The following is a 10,381-nucleotide window of genomic DNA, read 5'->3' as shown; positions in this document are numbered from 1 at the left end:
CCATCTGTCACTCTGTGTGTAAAGCTCTGTCTGCGCCGTGCTAAATCACACTCGCGGTCCGGCACAGATCGTCCGAGGCCAGCCACTGTGTGTGTGGGAGAGCGTCTGTTTGAACGGCCACCTTAATTTCAAAGCATTGGTTCTCCTCATACAAATGTAGTTCTCAGGCTATGCCAATTGGCCACCACATTTGATGCAACCATGTATAACTGTTTGAATACAGTGCACTGGAATTGGTATTGTTATGCCAGAAATGTACCCTGGCACACCTCTATTTCTCTCCCTTTCACTTCTTTCTCTTTTCTCTTGTTCACAATCCCCCTCTTGCTCTCTTTCTACGTACTCATGTTTTCTCCCTCCCTGCACAGATTTCGGCTCATTGTTCGACCTGGAGCACGACCTCCCTGACGAGCTCATCAATTCCTCGGAGTTGGGCCTGGTCAACGGAGGGGACCTCAGCCAGCTGCACACCAGTCTGGGGGGAGGAGGTGGAATGGGCCTGGGAGGGGGGGGTGGCCAGGACGCAGTGGCCAAGCACAAGCAGCTCTCAGAGCTCCTTCGATCAGGCGCTCCACATGCCTCCACACAGCAGGGCCAGGGTGTGGTGGGCAGCCCAGGCGGGGCCAGCATGGGCCACCTGGGGAACATGAAGGTATCCCCTGGGCCCCAGGGCATGGGCCAGCAGCAACACCTCTCACCCCAGCAGCAGGCCAGCATGATGCAGCAGCAGGTGGGGATGGTGGGTGCCATGAACAGGGGCATGATTGGGGCCCAGAAGGGCAACGGACAGCAGCAGCAAGCCATGATGGGGGGGCCGGTGATGAACGGATCCCCCAGGATGAGCTTCTCGAACCAGGGGATGGTGGGGAACAGTAACATGCTGGCTGAGACTCTGCAGCAGCAGGGTGCCGGGGGACAGGCTGGACTCAGAGTACAGCAACCTGGAGCACTGAATAAGGTTTGTATGAACCCTTCAGACAAGAGAGCAGAGATGTTTTTAATTTACATATTCTTTAGTTTAAGGACATTGAGATGGGCATCTTTAAGCCACCCTGACCAAGAAAGCTGCATGTGGGTATTTTTGCCCACACAATGTTAAAATTCAACAGTTGATTCACAAAAACAGGTTAAAAGAGCAGTTGTCATTATTCAAATATGAAGGATGTTTTAATCCAGGTTTAAAAGTGTACAATTCAAATGATTGGAGTTTTAGAGATCTAAAGCTGTGTAGTTAAAGGCAAAGTTAAAGTCAGGGAAGGCAAAGTTAAAGTCAGGGAGGAGGAAGACTAGTAGAGGGCATGGCTGGCATGTGGAGGGAGGAAGGTGGGGAGGGAGAATGTATGCAAAATGATGAAAGCATTCGATTAACCCCTAGCGAGCAACCAGACATTACTGCAAATTGGGAGCCACGTGGAAGCCCTTGGTTAATTAAGCACATCAGTGGTCGTCTTATTCCAACATGTCAACATGAAATGTGGGGCAACCGTGGCATGGCGGATTGATAATTGGTCTGCCTGTTCTGAGCCATCATTAATGATTTAATTGAACCCACCAACGTTACCTGCTGCTAATTGATTAGAAAATAAGTACGTTGTCACTCTTTAGAAGTAGTTGATTTTAATTGGTGTGCAAACGGCGTGTCAGAGAAGTTGATTTGTGGTGCAAGGGAGATGGTTGTTCTTTTAGCTTTAATGGTCTTCACTGGGGCTGCGAATTTCCAGAGACTTGGCGATACGATATTATCATGATACTATGGTGCCGATATGTCTTTTGAATCTCACGATTCTATATGTATTGCGATTCAATGTTCCAACTACTGCTGCAGAGTGTCAAGCGTGAGTCATGAAAACAAGTTTTGATCAGTCATGGAAATAAGTGCCCAAAAACAAATTGGCTCCCTATTTAAAAGATGGAGAACAAACAATGAAGGAAAAATACTGGCTTTTTGGTGCAGGTATAGCAAACTGGCACAAAAATAATATTGCGTTGTCAGAACAATACGATATTCCATAAAATAATATCTCCATATGTAACTCTAGATTTCCGTTTTTCTCCCATTACTATTTTTCACACTGTTAGTGATTAATATCCCCGGGGTTGTGCTCATTTAACAGGACTACTCTCGGTCTGAAGAAATACAATTCAAGTGATTTGAACACTTACATTTTCTAACACATTGCAAATAAAAACTAAAAATGTATGTCAATTTATTTCACTATTTTTCTCAATCCAGTATGCTTTGTTTAAACCACAAGTGTCATACTCATTCCACAGAGGGCCAAGTGTCTGCGTGTTTTCGATCCTCCATTGTACTTGATTAAGATAATTAATTAGTAAGGAACTATCCACACCTGGTTTTCTAGGGCATAAAAAACTAAAACCTGTGGACACTCGGCCCTCCATGGGATGATTTTGACGCCCCTGATTTAAACCATGCCATCTCTAACCCTCCCTCCGGTCTTCCATTTCTGTCTCTCCTTATCTTCTATACATTTCCCTGCCCATCCTCTTCTCAGATGGGTATGACGGGTAACCCAGGCCCCTATGGAGTCCCCTACGGTGAGCAGCAGGCAGGCCAGGGCCTGGGGGGAGCAGGGCTGGGCCCTCCGCTCCAGAACAAAGGCTCCATGCCCAACAGCCTGGCCCAGTTCAGCATGGACAAGAAGAGCCAGCCCATGCAGGGCATGGCTGCCATGGTAAGGAAGTTAGCTAGCTAGTCTCCTACCTATCATTTCAAACTTCTGTCATGGATGCTGCTTTTTTGTGTACCAGTCAACCACACTGACCAGCCCTGAACAAACTATCACAGTTGCAGTAACTTGTATATTTTCAATTATTTGATTTCCTCTTCCTGCCCTCTATCCTCAGGCCACACAGCAGTCTGCCACAGGTGTGGGCGGTGGAGCCGGAGGCACTGCAGGGTTGGTCCCCAACGCCCAGGGAGGCCTGGGGCCCGCCGTGTCTGCAGCAGCTGGGGCGGCCCCTACGGCCGACCCCGAGAAGCGCAAGCTGATCCAGCAGCAGCTGGTACTCCTGCTCCATGCACACAAGTGCCAGCGGCGGGAGCAAGCCAACGGGGAGGTGCGCCAGTGCAACTTGCCACACTGCCGCACCATGAAGAACGTCCTCAACCACATGACCCACTGCCAGGCCGGCAAGTCCTGCCAGGGTGAGCTGATAAGACCCAGAATAGATAGACCTGCAAGATGGTTCCCTGTCACACCTTTACCTAAGATGTGTATGATATTCATCAAGAGCTCTCTGAAGTAATCACCACTATCTTTTTCTCACCCTTTTTCTTTTGCTTGTCTCTGCCCCTTTGTTCTCTCCTTCCTTAGTGGCTCACTGTGCGTCATCCAGACAGATCATCTCTCACTGGAAGAACTGTACGCGGCACGACTGTCCTGTCTGCCTGCCGCTCAAGAATGCCGGGGACAAGAGGAACCAGCAGTGTGAGTGTCTATCTGCCTATCAAGCAATACTTTTTTCACTACCCCGCTCTCCCTCAGTCTGTTAGCTGGCCCGTGTAATAGTAGTACACGTCTAGTCTTAGGTTTAGAGAGCCGTCAAGTCTCAACTCATTCAAGTAATGTCTATGGATGTACAGTGTGTTCAGACCCCTTGACTATTTCCACATATTGTTATGTTACCACCTTATTCTAAAATGGATGAAATAAAACATGTTCCTCTTTAATCTACACACAATACCCCATAATGACAAAGCAAAATGTTTTTGCAAATGTATGAAAAAATAAACAAACCGATACAATATTTACATAAGTATTCAGACCCTTTGCTATGAGACTTGAAATTGTCCACCTGTGGTAAATTCCATTGATTGGACATGATTTGCAAAGGCACATACCTGTCTATATAAGTTTGCACAGTTTACAGTGCATGTTAGAGCAAAAACCAAGCCATGAGGTCGAAGGAATTGTCCGTAGAGCTCCGAGACTGGTGCCGACACAATCCTATCTGGGAAAGGGTACCAGAAGAAGTTTGTAACCACCAAGACTTTTCTTAGAAATGGCTGCATGGCCAAACTGAGCAATCGGGGGAGAAGGGCCTTGGTCAGGGAGGTGACCAACATCCCGATGGTCTCTGACAGCTCCAGAGTTCCTCTGTGGAGATGGGAGAACCTTCCTGAAGGACAAACATCTCTGCAGCACTCCACCAATCAGGCCTTTATTGTAGAGTGGCCAAACGGAAGACACTTCTCAGCGGCAGGGACTGGGAGACTAGTCAGGATCGAGGGAAAGATGAATGGAGCAAAGTACAGAGATCCTTGATGAAAATCTTAGGAGTGCTCAAGACCTCTGATGGGGGCGAATGTTCACCTTCCAACAGGACAACAACCCTAAGCACACAGCCAAGACAACGCAGGAGTGGCATCGGGACAAGTCTCTGAATGTCCTTGAGAGGCCCAGCCAGAGCCCGGACTTGCACCCGATCGAACATCTCTGGAGAGACCTGAAAATAGCTGTGCAGCAACGATCCCCATCCATCTTGACTGAGCTTGTGAGGATCTGCAGAGAAGAATGGGAGAAACTCTCCAAATACAGGTGTGCCAAGCCTGTAGCGTCATACCGAAGACGACTCAAGGCTGTAATTGCTGTCATAGGTGCTTCAACAAAGTACTAATAAAGGGTCTGAACACTTATTATTAATAATCCTGTCTCTACAGCTCTGCTAGGAGGTGCTGGTGTAGGTCTGGGTAGTTCCCTGGGCTCGGTGCCCGGAGGCCAGCCCAGCTCCGCCAATCTCAACCCCCCCAGCCAGATCGACCCCAGCTCAATTGAAAGGGCCTACGCCGCCCTGGGCCTCACTTACCAGGGCACCCAGATCCAGAGCCAGCCCAACCAGGCTTCTCTGCCATCACAGGGTCTGCAGGGCCAGCCGGGCATGAGGCCGCTCAACCCTATGGGTAAGCTGTTAGTTGTCTGAAAGATAATAAGGTCTACTGTGTTTTTTACCCCCATTTCAAAGTCCGTGCCTTTAAACATCTGGCTTTTTTTTCTTTCTTTTTTCTGACTCCATGCCATAGGTTAGCAAGTGGCCGGGTTCTACATGTTTCAATATTCAGGTGTCCTGTCCCCTTTAAAAAGAGAATGCCAGTGTTTTACCTACAGAGAAAATAGTCCAGTTTTGAGAATTGTGTTATTATTGGTTTAAATAATGTACTACAACAGGAGTGTGCATGGTCCTCTTGGGTTTTGAAGCCGTAACCAGTCTGCCCATAATAGTAAGGTTACACTGTTGCTTTGCCTAACTGAAACCGCCCCCTTTTGTCCACTTTAATGGGAATTACGCACACACGTTTTATTTGTCTGCATTTTGGTGTAGTCGACTTTTTTTCGAGTCACTTGAAAATATAACGTGTGGTGGGAGTAATTTCCATCATTGACTTCTAAGTAATGTTTTAACAACTTTATTCTCATAACCACAAACAAAAGGCCATGTTGAATATTATTTGTGGAAAACCTGTGTGTGTGAATGTTTATTTCACCATGTTAGGTGGTAACCCAATGGGGGTGAATGGAGGAATGGGTGTTTCACCCCAGAACCAGCAGGCCAGCCTGCTGCAGGATACCATGCTCCACCTCAACATGAACTCCCAGGGGTGAGTAGCAGACCTGCCTTAAAATATAATTATTTGCTCTCTTAAATACTTCTACCTGCACTTGATTGAGCATGCCTGGTGCAATAGAATTGTCCCAGAACTGCAAATCTCATCCACCCATCTGACACTTCAGCCAGGCGCAAACTTTGTTCTCTCTGTATGTTCTAGTCTGATGAATGATGCGGGTGGGACGGGTAACATGGGCTCCATGCCCATGGCGACCCCACCCTCTGCAGCAGGTATGAGGAAGAGTTGGCATGAGGACATCACCCAGGACCTGAGGAACCACCTGGTGCACAAACTGTAAGTGGCCGGGAGGGACAATACAGCCTCTGGATGGGACCTAAAAACACCTTGTCTCTGGGGACCCATGCGCCTGTCATCGATGGGGGAAAAAATTGTTCTGCATTTAATAAATTTTGACAACAACCCTCCATAAAGTATTTCATAAACCTTTTTAATTTCCATATGTGCTAGGAAGCTAAGTGTTTGTTTCTTGGGCTTCAGGAATGTGACTGATTTGAAAGTATAAGGCATATCAGTGAACAAATGCCGTGGTCAAGGCTACTAGTGGAGCTTACCCGGGTTTTCAAAAGCGCATAGCAGACCGAGAGCCTAATGCTTCTTAGGTAAATCAAATGTTATAGGTCACACACATATATTTAGCAGATGTTGCGGGTGTTGCGAAATGCTTGTGTTCCTCGCTCCAACAGTGCAGTAGTATCCAACCATTCACAATGCACACAAATCTAAAATAATGGAATTAAGAGCTATACTATAACGAGCAATGTCGGAGTGGCATTGACTAAAATACAGTAGAAAAGAATACAGTGTATATACAGTTGAAATCTGAAGTTTACATACACCTTAGCCAAATACATTTAAACTCAGTTTTTCATAATTCCTGACATTTAATCCTAGTAAAAAATGCCTTGTCTTAGGTCAGTTAGGATCACCACTTCATTTTAAGAATGTGAAATGTTAGAAAAATAGTAGAGAATTATTTATTTCAGCTTTATTTCTTTCATCACATTCCCAGTGGGTCAGAAGTTTACATACTCAATTAGTATTTGGTAGCATTGCCTTTAAATTGTTTTACTAGGGTCAAATGTTTTGGGTAGCCTTCTACAAGCTTCCCACAATAAGTTGGGTGAATTCTGGTCCATTCCTCCTGACAGCTGGTGTAACTGAGTCAGGTTTGTAGGCCTCCTTGCTCGCACACGCTTTTTCAGTTCTACCCACACATTTTCTATAAGATTGAGGTCAGGGCTTTGTGATGGCCACTCCAATACCTTGACTTTATTGTCCTTAAGCCATTTGGCCACAACTTTGGAAGTATGCTTGGGTCATTGTCCATTTGAAAGACCCATTTGCGACCAAGCTTTAACTTCCTGACTGATGTCTTGATGTTGCTTCAATATATCCACAATTTTTCTCCCTCGTGATGCCATCTATTTTGTGAAGTGCACCAGTCCCTCCTACAACAAAGCACCCCCACAACATGATGCTGCTTCCCCCGTGATTCATGTTTGGGATGGTGTTCTTCAGCTTGCAAGCATAACACCCTTTTTCCTCCAAACATAACGACGGTCATCATGGCCAAACGGTTCTATTTTTGTTTCATCAGACCAGAGGACATTTCTCCAAAAAGTACAATATTTTTCCCCCATGTGTAGTTGCAAACCGTAGTCTGGCTTTATGGCGGTTTTGGAGCAATGGCTTCTTCCTTGCTGAACGGCCTTTCAGGTTGTCGATATAGGACTTGTTTTACTGTGGATATAGATACTTTTGTACCTGTTTCCTCCAGCAGCTTCAAAAGGTCCTTTGCTGTTGTTCTGGGATTGATTTGCACTTTTCGCACCAAAGTACGTTCATCTCTAGGAGACAGAATGCGACTCCTTCCTGAGCGGTATGACGGCTGCGTGGTCCCATGGTGTTAATACTTGCGTACTATTGTTTGTACAGATGAACATGGTACCTTTTCAGGCATTTGGTAATTGCTCCCAAGGATGAACCAGACTTGTGGAGGTCTACAAAACATTTTTTTCCTGGGGTCTTGGCTGATTTCTTCTGATTTTCCCATGATGTCAAGCAAAGAGCCACTGCTTTTGAAAGGTAGGCCTTGAAATACATCCACAGTTGCACCTCCAATTGACTCAGGCTAACTGACATCATTTATCAGAAGCTTCTAAAGCCATGACATCATTTTCTGTAATTTTCCAAGCTGTTTAAAGGCACAGTCAACTTAGTGCATGTAAACTTCTGACCCACTGGAATGGTGATACCGTGAATTATAAGTGAAATCTGTCTGTAAACAATTGTTGGAGAAATGACTTGTCATGCACAAAGTAGATGTCCTAACCGACTTGCCAAAACTATAATTTGTTAACAAGAAATTTGTGTAATGGTTGAAAAATGAGTTTTTTAATGACTCCAACCTATTTAAACTTCTGACTTCAACTGTACATATGAAATGCGTAAAGCTTTATGTAAACATTATTTATTTATTTAAATTTTTACCCCTTTTTCTCCCCAATTTCGTGGTATCCAATTGTTGTGGTAGCTACTATCTTGTCTCATCGCTACAACTCCCGTACGGGCTCGGGAGAGACGAAGGTTGAATGTCATGCGTCCTCCGATACACAACCCAACCAGCCGCACTGCTTCTTAACACAGCACGCATCCAACCCGGAAGCCAGCCGCACCAATGTGTTGGAGGCTACACCGTGCACCTGGCAACCTTGGTTAGCGCGCACTGCGCCCGGCCCGCCACAGGAGTCGCTGGTGCGCGATGAGACAAGGACACCCCTACCGACCAAGCCCTCCCTAACCCGGACGACGCTAGGCCAATTGTGCGTCGCCCCACGGACCTCCCGGTTACGACAGAGCCTGGGCGCGAACCCGGGGACTCTGATGGCACAGCTGGCGCTGCAGTACAGCGCCCTTAGCCTCCCGGGTGGCGCAGTGGTTATGTTAACATTATTAAAGGATGATTCTATGTACGTAGGGCAGCAGCCTCTAATGTGCAGAGTTGAGTAACATGTTGGTAGCCAGCTAGGGATGGCTAATTAACAGTCTGATGGCCAGTTGAGAGAGAGAGAGAGAAGCTGTTTTTCAGTCTCTCGGTCCAAGATTTGATGCACCTGTTCTGATCTCGCCTTCTGAATGATGACATATCGAACAGGCCGTGGCTCGGGTGGTTAATGTACTTTTTGACCTTCCTGTGGCATCAGGTGCTGTAGATGTCCTGGAGGGCAGGTAGTTTGCCCCCGGTGATACGTTGGGCAGACTGTACCACGCACTGGAGAGCCTTGCGGTTACGGGCAGTGCAGTTGCCGTACCAGGCGGTGATACAGGATGCGCTCTATTGTGCATCTGAAAGTTTCTGAGGGTCTTTGGGGCCAAGCCAAATTTCTTCATCCTCTTGGGGTTGCAGAGGGGCTGTTTCAGAAATTTCAGATTGTCAGTGACATGTTATCCGAGGAACTTGAAGCTTTTCAACTTCTCCACCGCGGTCCTGTGGATAGTGGCGTGCTCCCTCTGTTTCCTGAAGTCCACCATCTGCTCCTTTTGTTGACGTTGAGTGAGGGGTTATTTTCCTCGTCATTGTTGGTAGTCAGGCCTACTACTGTTGTGTCTGCAAAGTTGATGATTGAGGTGGTGTGCATGGTCTTGGGTGAACAGGGAGTACAGGAGGGGGCTGAGCACGCATCCTTGTGGGGCCCCAGTGTTGAGGATCAGCAAAGTGGTGTTTCATACCTTCACCAGCTGGGGGTGACCCATCAGGAAGTCCAGGACGCAGTTGCACAGGGTGGGGTTCAAACCCAAGGCCCAAGCTTAATGATGAGCTATAGTCAATGAACAGCTTTCTTACATAGGTATTCCTCTTGTCCAGATGGGATAGGGCGGTGCGATGGCGATTGCATCGTCTGGATCTATTGGGGCGGTATGCAAATTGTAGTTGGTCTAGGGTGAAGGTGATATAATCCTTAACTAGCCTCTCAAAGCACTTCATGATGACAGAAGTGAGTGCTACAGGGCGATAGTCATTTAGTTCAGTTACCTTTTTGCTTTCTTTGGTAGAGGACATCTTGAAGCAAATGAGGACAGCAGACTGGGATAGGGATGCAGCCTTGCAAGGTTTAACATGCTTAAATGTCTTACTCATGTCGGCCACGGAGAACGAGAGCCCACAGTCCTTGGGAGCGTGCCGCGTCGGTGACTCTGTTATCCTCAAAGCGGACGAAGGTGTTTAGCTTGTCCGGGAGCAAGATGTCGGTGTCCGACGATGCTGGTTTTCCCTTTTTCTAATCATTGATTGTTTGTAGACCCTGCCACATACATCTCTAGGGATGCAACAGTGCACCGTATGTTATCGAACTGTTCGGTACACCTCCTAAGGTTCAATACACACACATGAACTGCGGCTTGTGGATGTTAGGGGGCTCCTGAGTGCTGACCAACTTTACTCCACAGCGACGTCTCAATTTAGTGACCGCAACCCCCCCCCCTTAAACAACTAATGGATGATTTGCAATGACATTTCAGTAGGAAACATCCCTGAAGGGGCCCCATGTAGAATGGGGAAACGAAAAACAAATACTCTCTCAGCTCCATGACAATGGCTAGCGAGAGAGGGAAGCCAATTTGAAGAGGCACCGACATCTTTTAAATCCTCTGTGTTGGAACATTTTAGATTCAGCGTTCAATACGATGAAGAGGATAAGACTTTTAACAAAGTACAGTCTGCAAGCATTGCTT

The 10,381-nt window shown here is 46.8% G+C and overlaps 1 protein-coding gene across 4 annotated transcripts in view; it reads left to right on the top strand.

Annotated features, from left to right (window-relative positions):
* LOC110498762 (histone acetyltransferase p300) overlaps positions 1-10,381 on the top strand; it is a 52,871-nt gene that overhangs the window by 2,505 nt on the left and 39,985 nt on the right. For all 4 annotated transcript variants that reach the window (XM_090212703.1, XM_090212702.1, XM_090212701.1 and 1 more), the window contains exons 2-8: positions 369-958; positions 2,517-2,696; positions 2,869-3,169; positions 3,339-3,452; positions 4,685-4,924; positions 5,515-5,620; positions 5,789-5,923. In XM_090212703.1, coding sequence (XP_090068829.1) covers positions 369-958; positions 2,517-2,696; positions 2,869-3,169; positions 3,339-3,452; positions 4,685-4,924; positions 5,515-5,620; positions 5,789-5,923 — 1,666 coding nt within the window. The remainder of the gene's footprint in view (positions 1-368; positions 959-2,516; positions 2,697-2,868; positions 3,170-3,338; positions 3,453-4,684; positions 4,925-5,514; positions 5,621-5,788; positions 5,924-10,381) is intronic.

The sequence above is a fragment of the Oncorhynchus mykiss genome, chromosome 20 (genome assembly GCF_057628025.1).
Source record: "Oncorhynchus mykiss isolate SJ-2025 chromosome 20, ASM5762802v1, whole genome shotgun sequence".
Lineage (NCBI taxonomy): Eukaryota > Metazoa > Chordata > Actinopteri > Salmoniformes > Salmonidae > Oncorhynchus > Oncorhynchus mykiss.
The sequence above is the reverse complement of the archived record's forward strand: the minus strand, read 5'-3'. Positions and strand labels throughout refer to the sequence as shown.